A 19,849-nucleotide genomic window follows, 5' to 3' on the forward strand; every position below is an offset into this window, starting at 1 on the left:
GCAAAGGTACGAGCTTAGAATGGAAAATGAAAAATTTGAAATTACTTTTCAACCTATTCATTAATTAGCTTTAAATAATTTCTTGTGGTTGGCTTCAAATAATTTCTGGGGTTGTGGCTCAGTGGTAGAGTGCTCGCCTAACATGCATGAGGCACTAGGTTTGGTCCTCAGCACCACATAAATGTGTCTACCTAAAACAGAATAAATATTTTTAAAAATAATAATTTATTTTTTCTTCAGAAATAGGATGATTGAGCAGTATCATAATCACAGTGACCACTACTGTCTCAACCTGGATAGTGGGATGGTGATTGACAGTTACCGTATGGGAAATGAGGCCCGATTCATCAACCACAGCTGTGATCCAAATTGTGAAATGCAGAAATGGTAAGGAAGCAGGAAAATGTGAAGGGAAGAAACCAGCAGAGCAGAAGACTTTAAGGACAACCAGACATTAAATGTTCCACAATTTCAGTCAGTTATGCAAAACATCTTAGACAATTGCCCATTATACCAGATCTTTCAGGCAGGGTAAGCTCCTGCTATTTCTTTTGTTCATCCAAACAACTCCCAGGAAAATAGAGTAATTATGATAACTAATTCCTCATATTTATAGAATGCTTACTATGTGCTATATGAGGTCTCTTTTCTCAAATGACTAGACTCTAGTTGAGAAGGAAAGAAATTATATCTAATAAGCAACCAAAAAATATAATAGACATGTAATGTAGCTCAGTGGTAAATCATTATTTCATATGCATGAGGCTTTTAGTTTGGTCCCTAGTACCACACGCAAAATAATTATATAATTATTGTAGTATGAACAACTTTATTTTATGTAAGTTTTATTTAAATTGAAATATAATATACAAAGAAATATACCTCTTAATTGTACATTTTCATCAGTATTCATTTATGTTATCCACACCCCTATGTAAGTATAGAATGTTTTCATCATTTCAGAAAGTTTCCTTCTATGTCAGTCAGTGCTCCTATCTCAAGGCGAACCCTGTTCTGATTTCTATTGTAATAGGGATTTAGTTGTTGTTTTGTTTGCCTATTCTAGAACTTTTTATGTATTTGCAGTCTTTTGTGTCTGGCTTCTTACAGTTAGCATGGTATTTTTGCAGTTCGTCCATCTTGTTGAGCATTTTATGGTGGAGTAGTAGTCTTTTTTTTTTTTTTTTTAATTCACTGGTTTGTTTTATTCATTTTCCTGGTCATCTTTATATTTGAAAAGTTAGACAAGCAGAACAATTTTTTTTAAAAAACACAGCTTACCAAAAATGTCACAAGAAATCAAAAGCCTGAATATCTACCAAACCACCAAAAAAAAAAAAAAAAAAAACCACCTTGAAACTGTAATTAAACTATTTAACAAAAGAAACTTCAGAGCTGGGGATATATCTCATTGTTAAACCACTTGCCTAGTGTACAGAAAGCTTTGGGCTCAACACCCAGCACTGAAAAAATAAAAAAGAAACTTGAGACCCAGATACCTCCACTGATGATTCTTCCATATACTTAAGAAATATTACTATGACTGCCAGTCTAATATAAATTGTTCCCTTTTTATACCTAGCATAACTTCCATCCAGAACTTAACCAGGATGTTAAAAAAAATAGCTCCCATGAACTTTGGCACAAAAACCCTAAATAAAAATATCACTAAATAAAATCTAGAAGCATATTAAAAGGTTAATTCATGATGGCCATGTGGCATTTATTCCAGGAATGAAAAGTTACTTCAACATTAAAAAATAAATGTAGCTGGGCATGGTGGCTACATGACAGTAATTCCAGTGACTGGGGAGGCTGAGGCAGGAGAATTGAATATTTAAGAACATCCTCAGCAATTTATCAAGGCACTCAGCAACTTTGTAAGACCCTGTCTCAAACAGCAAAAAGGTGTGGGGGTGTGGCTCAGTGGTAAAGCACCACTAGGTTCAATCCCCAGTACCCCAAAGGGAAAAAAAATTCTAGATGCTAGGTACACTGACACACGCCTATAATCCCAGCAGTTTGAGAGGCTGAGGCAAGAGGATTGCTCACAAGTTCAAAGCCAGCTTCAGCAATTTAGCAAGACCCTAAGCAATTTAGGAAGACTCTTCCTCAAAAAGGACTAGGGATATAGCTGAGTATTAGAGCACCCCTGAGTTCTATCCCCAGTACCAAAAATATATATATATACCTTTCCAACAATGTAAGACAAGCCATACACTGGGAAGATGATGTTTGCAGTTTGTTTATTTAATAAAGGCCATCGTGGTGTTTTTTTGTTTTTTGCAGAATCTGCAAAAAAATTAGAGATAATTTAGTTTTTTTAAATAGGTAAAAAAATAGATATTTCAAAAAGGGAATATGAAAACAGTCAATAAATATACAAAAAGTGCTTAACATCATTAGATATTATGACAATATTAAACCAAATTTAAAAACCACTACATACCATTACATCCAAAATGTCTAGAATTAAGGACTGAGGATAAAAAATGATGTTGAAGGTGTTAAGCAACATGAATGCTCTTAAAATGCTGGTGAAATGTAAGTTATTATCTCTTTGAAAAAATAATTGGGGGCTCACGGTGTTGCTCAGTGGTACTTGCCTAGTATACAGTCCCCAGCACTGGGGAAAAAATGGTAAAATTTTGGAAGTACCTCCTCTATACTTACACATATTCAGTAACCCAGCAACCCTACTCCTTTGTATATCCCCACCAGAAATGAGTGTTTATGTTCAAAATACATATACAAGAATATCAATATTTTGTAAATAATAACCAGTAACCCAAATATTACTGCAATTAACCCAAATGTTCATTAGCAGTCGAATAGGTACATAAAGTGTGATTTATTTTTGTAAGGGAGTACTACACAGCAACATAAAGGTACAGACTGATGCATGCTGTGGAGTCAAATAACCTGAGTTTTAATCCTCTGGGTTCAAATGCTGTTGTAGGTACTATATGACCATGAATAAACTACTAAGCTACAAATACTTCTTGTATAAAATAGGAATGATAGTATCTATCTCAAAGGGTTATTTTAAAAATTAATGCCAAGACGTATTAACAATATGGCATAGTAGTTAATATTTTGAAACTAGACTACCTTGATCTGAAACTTGATTCTCCAAGTTACTAGCTATATGACTTTGGGCAAGTTGCTTATCCTATATATGCCTTAGATTTCACATTTGTAATATAGGGGTTATAATACTAACTAATAATGGTATCTGGTTTTTAAAGTCGTCAAGGCATTAAATCAGTTAATACAACAAAATGTTATAATTAATACATCAAGCATTCAATAAGTGTTAGCCATTATAAACTTATTTATTATGTAAAACATCTAGAACACTACATAATAGATTGTTAATAATTTGCATGTGGTAGAACAAGAGAGACACTTAGTAATAAAGGAGATCAGTAAGAACTGTAAGATTTTTAGGTAGGACATAGGAAACAATTTTAATTTAATTAATAGACTAAAGCCTTTGTTTGTTTGTTTGTTTGTTTTTGTTTATGCTTTAATGGGGATTGAACTCGGGAGATGCTCTCCACAGAGCTACATCTCCAGCCTTTTTTTTTTTATTTTGAGACAGAGTCTCAAAGTTTCTGAGGTGGGTCCTCCTGCCTCAGCCTCCAGAGTCTCTATAATTACAGTCATATGCCACCATGCCAGGCTATAATACATCTTAACTTTTCTTGCTTAGTATTCAGAATCTCTCTAAAATATGGCTTTAACAGGCCCAGTTGGCCTATGCCTGTAATTCCATCAACTCAGGAGAATGAGACAAGTGGACTGCAATTAAGTATCTGTGTGTGTGCACACGCGCACTGTTCATCTGTTAGTATTATATAATCTGGGTAGAACAGAGAGAGATTAATCCCAGTGATTTGGGAGGCTGAGGCACAGGATCACAAGTTAATGGCCAGCCTCAGCAGCTTAATGAGACTTGGACTCAAAATAAAAAGAACTGTGGATGTAGCTCAGTGGTAGAGCACCTCAAGTTCAATCCCCAGAACCACAGAAAAAAACCCAAGGAAGTCAAATTAGTTTTGTACAAATTTTTCTGGTTTTCAGGCATGATATGAAGAATCACATTCTTTAAATATGTTCTTTACATTTTTTGTAGGTCTGTTAATGGAGTATATCGGATTGGATTGTACGCACTTAAAGATATGCCAGCTGGGACTGAACTCACTTATGATTACAACTTTCATTCCTTCAATGTTGAGAAACAAGTAAGAATAATAAATCCTAGAGGAAAAGTTGAACTTTGTCACTTACAGCACTGTAATATGGGTCTAAAGTATACATATTGTCTTGGACCAACTGAGAAATACATGAGAAGACAGTTTTTTGCTTTTTACTCCATCTATCTAGGAAACATAGGTCTCAGTTATTATTTAAGAATTCTGAAGAATCAAAAATTGCCGTATCATTTTAGGTCTCCAATCTGTTCTTTTCGTGAAAATAATTTTCCTTTAGTTTTTCCTTTCCTTCTGTGGAAACCCATTTCTATTTATTACATTCTCAATCAGTTTTTTTCCCCTGTATTTTCAAATTCCTTAACACGTACTAATCTTTGGTTGACTAAATGCTCAGGCATCCTTTTTGAATTTGTAAATGAGACTACAGGCTTAAAAAAGTATTCTCTTTCCCTTAAAAGCAACTTTGTAAGTGTGGCTTTGAGAAATGTCGAGGAATCATCGGAGGCAAGAGTCAACGCATGAATGGACTCACCAGCAGCAAAAGCAGCCAGCCTATGACCACACATAAAAAGTCTGGACGGTCCAAAGAAAAGAGAAAGTCTAAGCACAAACTGAAGAAAAGGGTGAATAATGAATTCATGGCTTTCCCCAAGAGCTGCTCGTGGGCTGCTTGAAGGAAATTACTAAAATAAGGGGATTAGCAAAGGGTGGCACCACAAGAGTACTCTTAATATTCCTGGAGATGATTTCTGATTGATCTTTTTTTTTTCCACTGTAATCTTACCCATTTGTTTTTTTCAGAGAGGCCATCTCTCTGAGGAGCCCAATGAAAATATCAACACCCCAACAAGGTTGACACCCCAATTACAGATGAAGCCAATGTCCAATCGAGAGAGGTAAAAAGGAGATGGTTTTATCTGAGTTCTTTTTTAAATTAGGTGATTTGCTTGTCAGTTTAAAACACTGTTAAGCTTCTTTCAGTTGATCCATTTTGTTCTGCTAAAGGAAGAAATAATTATTTCTTTTTGTTCCCTGATTTCTGATAGTTGTCATTTTCTTCAAATATGATTATAAGCAAAGTGTGTGTGTGTGTGTGTGTGTGTGTGTGTGTGTTTTGAAAGGAAGAATTAGCAGTGCCCGTTCACAGATATTTTCATATGACATTACAGATATTTTTAAATACCTCAAAATGGCATTTATGTTCATGTTTACCTCAAAATTCCTATAGTTCTTAGACCATTACTCTTATCTCATCACACATTAAGAATGAATTTAAGCCGGAGTCAGATATGGAAGCACATGCCTGTAATCCCAGCTTCTCAGGATGCTGAAGAAGAAAGATTACAAGTTCAATACCAGCCTTGGAAACTTAGGGAGACTCTGTTTTAAAATACAAAATTTTAAAAAGGACTGGGGTGTAGCTCAGTGGGAGAGTACTCCTGGGTTAAATCCCCTATACTGCCATTCATATATATATATATATATATGCCAGACATAGTGGCACATACCTATAATTCCACCTACACAGGAATCAGAGGCATTGGGATTGCAAGTTTGAGGCCAGCCTGGAATTTCATGTGTGGAAGTTCATGCCTGTGATCCCAATGGCATGGGAGACTGAATCACAAGGAGGATCTCAAGTTCAAGGCCAGCCTCAGCAACTTAGCAAGACTCTGAGTAACTTACTGAGACCCGGCCTCAAAAGGAAAAATAACACAAGGACTAGGGTTATAACTTATCAAGGCCCCATCTCAAAAGAGAGTTGCTGCATTGGTTAAGTGGCCTAGCATGCCCAAGGTCCTGCTCCATCCCCAGTACCACACACAAAAAGTGTAATTCTCTGTCACAAATTTAGTATTTGAGGGTTTTTTGTTGTCATCATTTTATAACTATATTTGAGTGTATTTGGTTTCCTTTTAATCCTATGTATTAAAAATTATTTCCACCTATGTGGTGGAGGCTGAGGAAGGATGTTCAAAAATTTGAGGCCATTCTGGGCAACTTAATAAGACCCTGTCATCTCAAAATTAAAAAGGGCCGGAGTGTAGCTTAGTGGTAGAACACTTATTTATCATGTACAAGATCCTCGGTTTGATCCCCAATGCCTCAAAACAAAAGAAAAATAAATTAACTTAGAAGTTTAAATTAATTCAAAAATAATTTTAAAATAATTGTTCAGAAAAGGTTCCATAGGCTTCACCGAACTGCCAAAAGAAAGAATCCATAGCACAGAATAGGTTTAAAATGACTGCTCAGTTTGGGGATGTAGTTCTCTGGTAGAATGCTTACCTAGTATGCATGAGGGCCTGGGTTCCATTCCCAGTACTGCCAAAAATATATATATATATATATATGCTTCTTTGTATCCTTGTCAGAAATAAACAAAATGATTGTGTCCCCTATTTTTCAAATTGTCTTGGGACATATTCCACAACCCCTGCTAATAGATATTCTGATATCTTAGGAAGTATAGCTTTATAATGTTCTTTTATTTTAATTTTAGCCCCTTTCACTTAATCCATTGGTTCCCTACTTGACTGCACTGGGAGCTTTCAAAAACTCCAAGGGCTTGGGGATGTATCTCAGTGGTAGAGTTTATATACTTAGCATTCATAATGCCCTGGGTTTAATTCCAAGCAGCACACACACACACACACACACATACACATACCTTCTACCTCTCAATGCTCAGAACACACCCTACAAAACATAAACCAGAATTTTCAGAGGTGGAAATCAGGAATCAGTTTACAGTCTTCCACAGGTGATTCCAGACAAAGTCAGTAACTATAGAATTAATCTAATGTGTTTACTAAGGCTGATAGTTTAAGACTTTTCCAAGGTCACTTTTATTTATATGTATGTTACTGTGAAAATATAATGAAAATCATCAATATTTTATAGGCTCAGATACATAAATTCATTTAAGTTTAGAGTTTCATATGGAGACACTGTACCTATTAATTCCATAATTTACTGAGCCCCTATCCTTCTAACATGTCCTTGCCTTTATCTGCTAGTCCAGTTCTTGTTATAGGCAATCCCAAGCCCATTATTTTATCTTTGCAGTTTTCCTTAGAATTTGTATGAATCCTCCAAAAATTTCTGACATATGGTCTCTCACTTGCCAAATTTTTTGTAGGCTTTCTTTAAAATATATACATATTTTTAGTTGTAGAGACACAATACCTTTATTTTATTTTTATGTGGAGCTGAGGATCAAACCCAGTGCCCCACGCACACCAGGCTAGCGTTCTACCTCTGAGCCAAAGCCACAGCCTCATTTTGTAGCCTTTTAACAGTGTGTGCTAGTCATTTGTAAATAATATAGGAAAATGTTCTTTTATCCGAAAAAAATCAAGATGGAAAGGTAAATGATATCTTAACCATGTGCAGTGGCACACTCCTGTAATCCCAGCGGCTTGGGAGGCTGAGACAGAAGGATCAAGAGTTCAAAACCAACCTCAGCAGCAGTGAGGCACTAGGCAACTCAGTGAGACCCTGTCTCTAAATAAAATACAAAACAGGGCTAGAGATGTGGCTCAGTGGTCAAGTGCCGCTGAGTTCCATCCCTAGTACTATCTCCCCACCCCCTCCAAAAAAAAAAAATGATATCTTGCCCATATAATTATCTTTACCACAGCTCTATTCACATTTAAATATTCACTTGTATCACCTAACAGTGGCTTCTATGTACACATGTGATAAATGCTTATTGAATTAATGAATAAAGGAAGTCCTTTCTTCTTTATGTTCAGGAACTTTGTATTAAAGCATCATGTGTTTTTGGTTCGAAACTGGGAGAAGATTCGACAGAAACAGGAGGAAGTGAAGCACACCAGTGACAATATTCACTCAGCATCATTATATACCCGTTGGAATGGCATTTGCCGAGACGATGGGAATATCAAGTCTGGTAAGGCATGGGAAATATACTTATTAATTCCATGAAATTGTTTCCAAACTGATGATATAGTTATTTTCAGTCTATTCCTTTTTAGGAAATAAAAGGACTAAAAGATTCCTTTTAGTCTGTACCAAAAGAGTTATGATCCAAGCCGGGTATGGTGGTGCACGCCTGTAATCCCAGTGGCTCAGGGGGCTGAGGCAGGAGGATCTTGAGTTTAAAGTCAACCTCAGCAAAAGCAAGGTACTAAGCAACTCAGTGAGACCCTGTCTCTAAATAAAATAAAAAATAGGGCAGGGGATGTGGCTCAGTGGTCAAGCCCCTGAGTTCAATCTCCGGTACCCCCAAAAAATATATATATATATAATCCATACTGTTAGCATTAATAATTAGTACTGATGTTAATAATCAATATCCATCCCAGCTTTTCAACTGCCCTATTGGTACCATAAGGAATAGAAAGAAATTCCTTTTTGCCAACCTCACAAATGTCACCTACAGTCTAAAGTGATCATGGGTTTTGAGATTGATAGGGTCCCATCTATGGTCGGTCATTCCTATCTGGAAAATAATTTGCACACAGAATAAACTATAGATGCCAAATGCACTGTGGGGAGAAAAATATTATAAATTTGAAGATTCTTTTACATACGTTCAGATCAGCATTCTACATGCAAACCATCAAATTTCATTTCTCTCCCCACCCACCCTGGTCTTTTTTATTTTTTGAGATAGGGTCTTCCTAAATTGCTAAGGCTGACCTTGAATTTGCAGTCCTTCTGCTTCAGCCTCCCAACTTGCTGATATTACAGGTGCGTACCACTACACCCAACTTTTTTTTCTAACCTTTTTGAATGAATAATATAGCAGCACTCACTCCTGAGTTCAGCTACTATTCAAAACAGACTGAAGGAAGAGACACTAGTATGTCCTCTCCAACTGAAAATAAAACGTTCAAAAGATATTGCTCTTCCTCTGTTCTTCCCTTTTTCTCCTCAAAATGCCCACTAATTCTTAATGACTTCAGGAAAAGTAGAATAAATTTGTGTAGAATGTACAAGTTCTGGGTTTAATCCCCTGTACCATTAAAAAGAAAAGAAAAATAGAGCAAATGGCAGGAGTCCATTGGGGAAGAGAAAGCCACACAGAATTAATCATTTCCTGAAATTAATTTTTATCTTATCCTTCCAGATGTCTTCATGACCCAGTTCTCTGCCCTGCAGACAGCTCGATCTGTTCGAACAAGACGTTTGGCAGCTGCAGAGGAAAACATTGAAGTAGCTCGGGCCGCACGCCTAGCCCAAATCTTCAAAGAGATCTGTGATGGCATCATCTCTTACAAAGGTGACCCTATCTACCCCAAATTTGTTCTTAGCCTTTTTTAAGCCTATCACTTACCTTCTCCTGACATATCCAAGACCAAGACCAAGGACATTTAGAATTTTAAGAGATTTACTTGTTCTACCTTTTGTCGGAGCATGGGACTACAGGATACATCTTAATCTTTTTTTTTTTTTTTCCTTTTTTCTTTTTCCTTGGTAGCAGGGATTCAACCCAGGAGTGCTTTACCATTGAGCTACATCCCGAGAACTTTTTATTTTTTTTAATTTCCAGATAGTGTCTTACTAAGTTGCTTAGGATCTTGCTAAGTTGCTAAAGCTGGCCTCAAACTTGCAATATTCCTGCCTTAGCCTCTCAAGTTGCTGAGATTACAGGCATCCACTATTGGCTTATTATAATTTTACTATAGTTAAATAGTGTATTAGAAATCACATGTTTAGCTTGAGGGTAGTGAACCTCTGCATCTGTGAGGTGCAGTTCTCTCCCTTGGATAAAATTTTCCTTAATAAGATAATGAATTAGCAACTTAAGAATGAAGTAGTATGGGCTAGGGTTGTAGCTCAGTGGTAGAGCGTGTATGAGACCCTGGGTTTGATCCTCAGCACCACATAAAAAAATAAGTTAATAAAGTCATTATGTCCATTGACAACTAAAAATATTAAAAGAAAAAAAAAATAATGAAATAGTATAAACTATGTGTGGAAGTTCATGCCTGTGATCCCAATGGCATGGGAGACTGAATCACAAGGAGGATCTCAAGTTCAAGGCCAGCCTCAGCAACTTAGCAAGACTCTGAGTAACTTACTGAGACCCGGCCTCAAAAGGAAAAATAACACAAGGACTAGGGTTATAACTCAGTGGTTAAGTAACCCTAGATTCAATCACTAGTACAAAAAAGAAGAAAAAAGAAATATTATGTGGTGCATGCCTATAATCCAAGAGACCTGGGAGGATAAAGCAGGAGGATCACAAGGTAATGGCCAGCCTGGACAACTTAGTGAGACCCTGTCTCAAAAAATAAAAAGGCTTGAAATGTCACTTAGTAGTGGAGTGCCCCTGGGTTCAATCCCCAGTACCATAAAAATAAAAAGAATAAAAACAATGAAGTATTACAAATATTAATTATATTAATGGTTATTAGCCTTTTTAAATTGACAGGTAATCTTGGAAATCTAATAAAACCTATGGATTCTTCCCCCAGGGAGTGAGGTTAGGCATATGTATTTGTACATACATGTAGTTTTTCATTTTGAACAGATCACAGGCTTTAACCTCTACTTAAGAACAACAACATATAATACGTGAAGCCCTAGGTTCCTAACCCAACACCACAGAAAAGAAAGAAAGAAAAAATATAAATTTGGAAAAAAGTTACCCTTTAAACTTTAAAGGAGTTTTCATGTAAAACACCTTACTTGACACTATTCCCTTCCAAGACACATCTATAGCAATAGTAGAGGGGTGGAAAGTGTTTTTAATTTGGGGTAGGTAGTTTGGTAGTATAAGTAACTTTCTAACCAAGAAACTTGGGGATGTTTAAAATGAGAGATTTTGGTTGATAATTGTGATTTTGGCCATCAGCTTTGGTTTGTCTTTTTTCCTTATATTCTAAGGACTTTGTTATTTTTCTTTTCCTGGTCTGTCTGCTGTTCACCTTTGCACTTATGGTTCAGTTTAGTTAACTGAAGGTCATAGAGAGAAAGGAAGGATCAAACTGCCCCAGGATATAAAGGTTTTTGGCACCTATTGGATTTACATTCCCTAAAGATCACAATTTTTTACATTCTCAGGTTGCCCCATCTGATCTAACATGAAACTGCTGCAGATTCATGTACTGTGTCAGTGCATCTGAACACAACAGGCTTTATGTCTCTAGTGAAATGACCAAAAAGCAAGGTAGAAAATGAAATATAATATGCCATACAGAATAACTTAAAGGAAAATTAGTTCCAGAAAATGTTCACAGTACTAAATTATTCATTATCTGGAATTTAATCAAATTGAAACCAACAGTAATATTAATTATGGAAAACCGAGGAGAACTGGAAAACATTTTTTTGATGAGATGACTTTTTTTACTATAATAAGATCTATTGAGCAGGAATTTGCTGTAAGCAGCCTCCTATCTCAGTAAATTCTCAAGTCTCATTCTTCATAGGAAGTTCTTCTCATTACCCAACCAAAATTATGCTACATTTCAAGCATACATACTTTATCTTCCATATCCTAGGCAATCTTGAAAGTTTAATTTGACCCCTGCCATTATAAATATGTATGGCAAAAGTGCATTTTTTACAGGCTGAAAAAACATATATAAGATTTTTTTTCTAGCTTTTAATTTGCGGGGGATCCTACTTTTTTATTTAGGAGATGATGTTTTGGTGCTGGGAGTTTAGGTCAGTGGTAGAGCACTTGACTGGTACAAACAAAAAAAAGCTGGTCATGGTGCTACATACCTGTCTTCTCAGCTATTCTGGAGGCTGAATCAGGTGGATCACTTGAGCCCATGAGTTTAGGACCAATTTGAACAACATAATGAGTCACATATTTGTCCCCACCTCCCTGTCTCAAAACAAAAATGAAAAAGAGAGATGCTAGCCAGGCTCAGTGGCACACACCTGTAATCCCAGCAGCTTGGGAGGCTGAGACAGGAGGATTGCAATTTCAAAGGCAGGCTCAGCAACTTAGTGAGGACCTAAGCAACTCTTTGAGACCCTGTCTTTAAATAAAATACAAAAAAGGGCTGACAATGTGATTCAGTGGTTTTAAGCGCCCCCCAATCCCTGTACTGAGAGAGAGAGAGAGAGATGCTTGCCTTTCTTGTATTTTCGTCTTTCTACCAAATTTGCATTCTTTTTCAGATTCTTCTCGACAAGCACTGGCAGCTCCACTTTTGAACCTCCCCTCAAAGAAAAAGTAGGTTCATATTTGTGGTAATAGCATCTGAGTTTTCTAAAAGTACTATGTGTACCTTATTAACACCATGACTTTATGTTCCAGGAATGCTGATTATTATGAGAAGATCTCTGATCCCCTTGATCTTGTCACCATAGAAAAGCAGATCCTCATTGGTTATTATAAGACAGTAGAAGCTTTTGATGCTGACATGCTTAAAGTCTTTCGGAATGCTGAGGTATTTTTTCACTCACTTCAAATGCAGATTAAGAGAACCATTAAGTTTAAGATTTTTACCCTCTTCTATCAGCTTTCATTTTTTATTAAGTACTCCTTGATTATCTGTTTACAATATGCTAAATACTGTAGAATCCCATATAAAAAGGCATTCTAGAAGCCAGGTGTGGTGGCACATGCCTTTAATCCCAGTGAATCAGAAGGCTGAGGCAAGACAATCACAAGTTTGAGGCTAGCTTCAACAATTTAGTGAGACCTTATCTTAAAATTATCACCAAAAAAAAGGTTGGATTTAGAGCTCAGTGGTAGAGTGCCCTGGGTTCTAGCCCCAGTATCATTTAAAAAAAAAAAAAAATCTAGAATGGAAGCCTAAATCATTCCTCCAAAAATTTAATTTTTATAAAAACCTAATTTGGCCTTAGATTTTTATATATACCCAGTAAATAGACATTTTACTACATTTAAGGCATATCTATAGTGTCTTTCCTCAAAAAGATACATAAATGTGAAATACACAGAAATACATGTGAATAAATAGTTAAATACATCTTGAGGGTAGAATTGAAGGGCATTATGCTGCTAAATTGAACATTAATCGAATCTCATTGTAGAAAAGGTAGCCTTGAACGGATGGAATACTGCAGAGTACATAGAGAAAATTATTCAGTTATTTTGAAATACCCAGAAGAGGTGTTTCAAGGAGAAAATTATTTAGTTATTTTGAAATACTCTTTAGAGGCTATTAGATAACAGATAAATAGAGAATGAAACACCAAATAAGAGCAACCAACAAATAACTAGGAAGAGAATTAAAACAATGTTGAATTATAATTTAAAGAAAACCTTTAGGGGCTGGGGATGTTGCTCAAGCAGTAGCGTGCTCGCCTAGCATGCGTGTGGCCCGGGTTCGATCCTCAGCACCACATACAAATAAAGATATTGTGTCCGCCGCAAACTAAAAAAAATAAATATTAAAAAATTCTCTCTCTCTCTCTCTCTCTCTATCCATCTATCTTAAAAAAAAAAAAAAGAAAGAAAACCTTTAAAGAACTAATTGTCAATGCTTCTGATTTCATGAAACAGAAAGGGATATAACAGTTCTAAATTCATTCTGTGAAACCAGTATCACACTCATACCAAAATCAGATAAGAATACCTCAAGGAAAGAAAACTATAAACCAAATCCCTAATGAACTTAGGTGCAAAAATACTTATTAAAAAAAAAAGAAGATTGTACACCCAATCAAGTTGGTTTTATTACAGAGATGCAAAGATAGTTTATCATACATAAATGTAATTTACCACATAAATAGAATGAAGGACAAAAATTCCTTAGTTCTCTCAATAGATGCAGAGAAGGCCTTTGACAACATTCAATACCCATTCGTATAGGGATAGAAGGGTCATACCTCAACATCATAAAGGGTATATATGAAAAACCCAAAACCAATCTCATAGTAAATGGTGGGAAACTGAAAGCATTCCCTGTAAATTCTGGGACAAGGGTGTTCATTCCTACCACTCCTATTTAATATATTCCTAGAAATTCTAGTCAGAGCAATTAGGCAAGAGAAGGAAATAAAAGAGGGGGGGAAAAGGAGAAGAATAACAGGAAAAGAAGTAGTCAGATTTATCAGTAATTGCAGATGATATGCTCCTGTACCTCAAAGATCCAAAAAACTTCACCAAAAGACAGCTAGAGCTAATGAGTAAATTATTTGGCAAGGTGGCAGATTACAAAGTTAACATTCAAAAATCAATAACTTTTCTATATGCCAACAGTGAGTCTGCTGAGAAAGAAATCAGGAAAACAGTTCTGTTCACAATTGCCTCAAAAAATAAATAAATAAACACCTAAAAATAAATCTAACCAAGGAAGTATAAGGCCTTTATAATGAAAACTATAGAACAATGAAGGAAAAATTAAAGAAGACCTTGAAAGCTGGAAAGACCTCCCATGTTCAAGGATAGGCAAAAGTAATGTTAAAATGGCCATACTACCAAAATTCTTCACTAGTTCTGTGAAGAATACCAGTGGCATTCTTCACAGAACTAGAAAAATAGTCCTAAAATTCATTGAAAGAATAAAATGAATAGTCAACACAGTTTCTAAACCAAAAAAGCAATGCTGGAGTAATCACAATAACTGACTTCAAATTATACTATAGAGCTATTAATAACAAAAACTACATGGTACTGGCAGATACATAGACCGTTGGTACAGAATAGAAGAGATACAGACAAGCCCACACATCTGCAAAACATACATTGAAGAAAAGACAGCCTTTTTAACAAACAATGTTGGGAAAATTTATTATCAATATGTAGAAGAATGAAACTAGACCCTTATCTCTTTCCCAGCACAAAAATCAGGTCAAAATGACACAATTCTAGGAATTAGACCAGAAACTATGCAACTCTTAGAAGGAAAAATGTAGGGTCAGCATCCCAGCATGTAGGCACAGGCAACAGCTTTCTCAATAGAACCCTAAAGCTCAGGAAATAATAATGGTATGGTATCACATTTAAAAGGTTCTATACACACATAGTGCACATGAGGCCCTGAGTTCAATCCTCAGCACCACATATAAATAAATAAAATAAAGATATTGTGTCCAACTACAACTAAAACATAAACATTTAAAAAAAGAAAACAAGGGGCTGGGGATGTGGCTCAAGCGGTAGCGTGCTCGCCTGGCATGCGTGCGGCCCCGGTTCGATCCTCAGCACCACATACAAACAAAGATGTTGTGCCCGCCGATAACTAAAAAATAAATATTAAAAATTTAAAAAAAAAAAAAAAAAGAAAGAAAACAATTAGGAATATGAAGAGAAAACCTATAGAATGGGAGAGAAATCTTTACTAGGTACTCTTCTGACAGAAGATTAATATCTAGGATTCATAAAGAATACCAAAAGAACAAATAACCCAATTAAATAAAAATAAATAAAAGTATTATGTCCATCGACAACTAAAAATTATTTAAAAATTTTTTAAAAAATTTAAACTATACTGAGATTTCATCTCACATCAGTCAAAATGGAAGTCATCAAGAATACAAATAATAATAATGCTGGAGACAATAGGGAGAAAAAAGAACACTGTTATACCATTGGTGGGATTGTAAATTGGTCCAACTACTATAGAAATCAGTACGGAGGCTCCTCAAGATGAGGCATGGAACCATCGTATACCATTCTTCAGTATTTATCCTAAAGAATTAAAGTCATCATATTACAGTGATACATGCATACCCATGTTTATAGTAGCACAGTTAACAATAGCCAAACTAGGGAAACAGCCCAGGTTTCAATGGATGAATAGATTTTATTTTAAATGTGGTATATATACACAATGGAGTTTATTCTGTTACAAGGATAAATGCTGTTGTGTCATTTGCAGAAAAATGGATAGAACTAGAGACCATTATATTAAGCAAAATAGGTCAGACTCAGAAGGCTAGGGAACCTGTGATTTCTTTCATATGCAGAAGCTAGAAAGAAAAAGGAAAAGAAAGGTAGGACAGATCTCTTGGAAAATCAAAAGGAAATCAGTAGAGAAAATGGAGGAAGGAAGTGCTGGGGAATTATTGGCCAGATTATATTGTTATATTGTGTACTTGTACAGATATGTAACAACAAGTTCCAATATTATATTCAACTACAATTCACCAATTAAATGTGGAATAGGGCTAGGCTGTGGCTCAGTGGCAGAGTGCTTGCCTCGCATGTGTGAGGCACTGGGTTTGATTCTCAGCACCTTATATAAATAAATGAATAAAAGTAAAGGTCCATCAACAACTAAAAATATATATTTAAAAGTTTTTTTATAAAGTGGAATAAAAGGGTTGGGGTTGTGGCTCAGTGATAGAGCGCTTGCCTCGCATGCGTGAGGGCCTGGGTTTGGTCCCCAGCACCACATAAAAATAAACAAAAATAAAGATTTTTTTTTAAGTGGAATAAAAAAATTATAAAACGTTTTCAAGAAACACTGAAAGTAAATAAATAAGAACTGGGATTATAATGGTCAATGAAAGACCACTTGCCTAGCATGTGTGAGGCCCTGTAGTCAATCCCCAGTGCTCCAAAAAAGGTTGGGGGGTAGGAGGAGTCATTGGAGAACTTCTCCAATGCATCTAAGTAATTATGCTTGCAACATTAATTTATATTCTGTGATCACTGTATTTTGTCCTGTGGATAGTAAGGCCCTTGATAGGAATTAAATGACACAGCAGTAGAGCAAATGGAAAATTATCATAGAGGTTCTCATTTTAATTCATTATAGTTCAGTTTTAGTTGTTATTAACTGCCTGTCACTACATTTGATGCTGTACAAAATCTGTTAATCAAAATGGAAAAGAAAGACAATCATACTACCTCTTAAGGCATATTTTTAAGCCAAATTGAGAAAACCAAACATGATTTTTTTTCTTCTTCTTCTTTCTTCAGAAGTACTATGGTCGTAAATCCCCAATTGGGAGAGATGTTTGCCGCCTGCGAAAGGCCTATTACAATGCCCGGCATGAGGCATCTGCCCAAATTGATGAGATTGTGGGAGAAACAGCAAGTGAGGCAGACAGCAGTGAGACCTCAGTCTCTGAGAAGGAGAATGGGCATGAAAAGGACGATGATGTTATTCGCTGTATCTGTGGCCTCTACAAGGACGAAGGCCTCATGATCCAGTGTGACAAGTGCATGGTAAGAGCCAGGAGGTAAAGCACAAGCCTGTTCCTGATGACCATGGTGACAGTATTCAGAGATGCAGCCCACACCTCATATGGCTTGGTGGCCTTTTTTATGTACTCTCACTTAACGTTGGTTCCTGTTATCTCTCACTGTTGACCACATTGTCTTTCATTTACCGCCTTCCTTCTTTTTCTACCTCCTGTTCTCTCTGCCTATATTCACTGCACATTTATCACATGATCTAGAGATAGTATTTAGACTAGTGCTTTACCTAGAAGTACATTAGAGATAGCACACTAAGTAATGCATGCTAACAGAGACTGCAGTATACAAATCCCGTAGGTCTCCTGAAGCAAGAGTCAAGGCCCAAATGTGATCCCTCTTGTCTTCCCTCAGTACATGTGAACTCATTACCTTATATGCGAAGTGGGTCTGTAAGTAACACAAAGGATTGTTGAGAGGATAAAGTTAAACAAGGCTAAGTGAAAACATTTTCTGACTGTGAAGACTTTCTCAGTAGCCACATCATAAATGTATATTACTTAGTAATGGTCTCTAGTACAGTCATCTTCTTATTCTCTCTCCCTCTTATTTGCACAGATCTATATATTATGAATGAGTTTGTATTCTTCTTCTGTTCAGACCTATTTTACCATTTATCTCTAATTTTTATTCACCCACTTATCCTATTTTACCCTGTCATATTGCTATTTTTTTTATTCTTACCCCCAACACTTCTTGATACATCTAAATCCCCTTATCATCCCCTAACTATACATTTTTCTTTAGGTGTGGCAACATTGTGACTGTATGGGAGTGAACTCAGATGTGGAACACTACCTTTGTGAGCAGTGTGACCCAAGGCCTGTGGACAGGGTAAGCTGTCTTCTGATACAACTATAAATTTTATCTATAAATAAAAGATGTAGTGCATGGTATGCACCCTGCTCTGATTACACAGAATATCCTCTGATAAAGTTTCTCAACCTGTCTAGTCCTCAGTTTCTACCCTTGATTTTCTTTCTTTCTTTCTTTCTTTTTTATTTATATTTATTTTTTAGTTGTAGTTGAACACAATATCTGTATTTCATTTTTATGTGGTGCTGAGGATGAACCCAGTGCCTCATATTGCTAGGCAAGCACTCTACCACTGAGCCACAACCCCAGCCCCTGCCCTTGATTTTCTAAGGAATTTGATTAAATGAAAAATAAAATACTTAAAAATCTATTGAAAGAATGGCATTATATGTAACTAAGGTTTTGCATGGTGGCACATGCCTTTAATTCCAATGACTCAGAAGGCTGAGTCAGGAGGATCGTAAATTTAAGGCCAGTGTCAGCAACTAAAAATAAAATATAAAAGATCTGGGGATGTAGCTTACTGGTAAAGCACCCATGTATTCAGAAATACTTAGCCTATTAGTTTTGTTCTCCATCTTGACTTTTCCAGGTTTATAATTAGTTGTTTTCATCTTTTGTTATATCTCTGGTGTATTGAAATGACTTAAGAGTTATTCTTGGTTGGGAATTTTAGATTTTAGTTGTTTTCCTGTCTTAAAGGTTGAAGGATGAATGTAGTAATTCTAGCCCTTATCCATTAACTTTCTGCTCTTATCAGGAGGTACCCATGATTCCTCGGCCCCACTATGCCCAACCTGGCTGTGTCTACTTCATCTGTTTGCTTCGTGATGACTTGCTGCTTCGTCAAGGTGTGTACAAACCACTTAACCCTCCTTGTTAGAACAGACCTGTTAGAATAGTAGGAACTATCTGCTATCTGTATAATAATCATTGTTCCAAATGGCCTTTAATGGATCTTTATACCTTATGTTTACATATATCACCCCTTCACCATATAATAGTGATTTATGAGAGAGAGGTTTGTAAAGCTAATTTGAAAACTAGGAAAGACACATTGGAAGTCCAAGAGATGGAAGAACTCCCTCAGGTCATTCTCATAGTCTAGAATTTTCTAGATTGTCATTACAGTTAGACTTTTAGATGTCTGTATTTATCCTGGTTTAGCTTATGAGTTCTATGTAGACCCTGGGTCAGATAATGAATGCCTCACAGAATTCATTCAAGAATCATTTTAACTTTCTCCTTTGTTGTATACCTCCCTAGGTGACTGTGTATATCTGATGAGGGATAGTCGGCGTACCCCTGATGGCCACCCAGTCCGTCAATCCTATAGACTTTTATCTCACATTAACCGAGATAAACTTGACATTTTCCGAATTGAGAAACTTTGGAAGAATGAAAAGTATGTCCTGACTTCCTATCTTTCTTCCAGCTATATCCTACCAGCAGAATTTTGCTAATCAACTAAACTTTCTCTTATCCATTTTCCTTTTTTTAGAGAAGAACGTTTTGCCTTTGGTCACCATTATTTCCGTCCCCATGAAACTCACCATTCTCCATCCCGGCGGTTCTACCATAATGAACTATTTCGGGTGCCACTCTATGAGATCATTCCCTTGGAAGCTGTAGTGGGGACCTGCTGTGTGTTGGACCTTTATACATATTGTAAAGGTAAATGATCTGGTCTAGTTAGAAATGACCTTAT

General features: G+C 36.2%; 1 protein-coding gene across 5 annotated transcripts in view; it reads left to right on the forward strand.

The window, feature by feature from the left end:
• Ash1l (ASH1 like histone lysine methyltransferase) overlaps window positions 1-19,849 on the forward strand; it is a 173,359-nt gene that overhangs the window by 145,549 nt on the left and 7,961 nt on the right. For all 5 annotated transcript variants that reach the window (XM_015502764.2, XM_048814726.1, XM_048814727.1 and 2 more), the window contains 13 exons: window positions 241-387; window positions 4,139-4,247; window positions 4,676-4,840; window positions 5,019-5,113; window positions 7,976-8,133; window positions 9,316-9,468; window positions 12,327-12,381; window positions 12,466-12,598; window positions 17,047-17,295; window positions 18,073-18,159; window positions 18,902-18,992; window positions 19,408-19,546; window positions 19,643-19,815. In XM_015502764.2, coding sequence (XP_015358250.1) covers window positions 241-387; window positions 4,139-4,247; window positions 4,676-4,840; window positions 5,019-5,113; window positions 7,976-8,133; window positions 9,316-9,468; window positions 12,327-12,381; window positions 12,466-12,598; window positions 17,047-17,295; window positions 18,073-18,159; window positions 18,902-18,992; window positions 19,408-19,546; window positions 19,643-19,815 — 1,754 coding nt within the window. The remainder of the gene's footprint in view (window positions 1-240; window positions 388-4,138; window positions 4,248-4,675; window positions 4,841-5,018; window positions 5,114-7,975; window positions 8,134-9,315; window positions 9,469-12,326; window positions 12,382-12,465; window positions 12,599-17,046; window positions 17,296-18,072; window positions 18,160-18,901; window positions 18,993-19,407; window positions 19,547-19,642; window positions 19,816-19,849) is intronic.

This window comes from Marmota marmota, unplaced genomic scaffold (genome assembly GCF_001458135.2).
Source record: "Marmota marmota marmota unplaced genomic scaffold, marMar, whole genome shotgun sequence".
Classification (NCBI taxonomy): domain Eukaryota; kingdom Metazoa; phylum Chordata; class Mammalia; order Rodentia; family Sciuridae; genus Marmota; species Marmota marmota.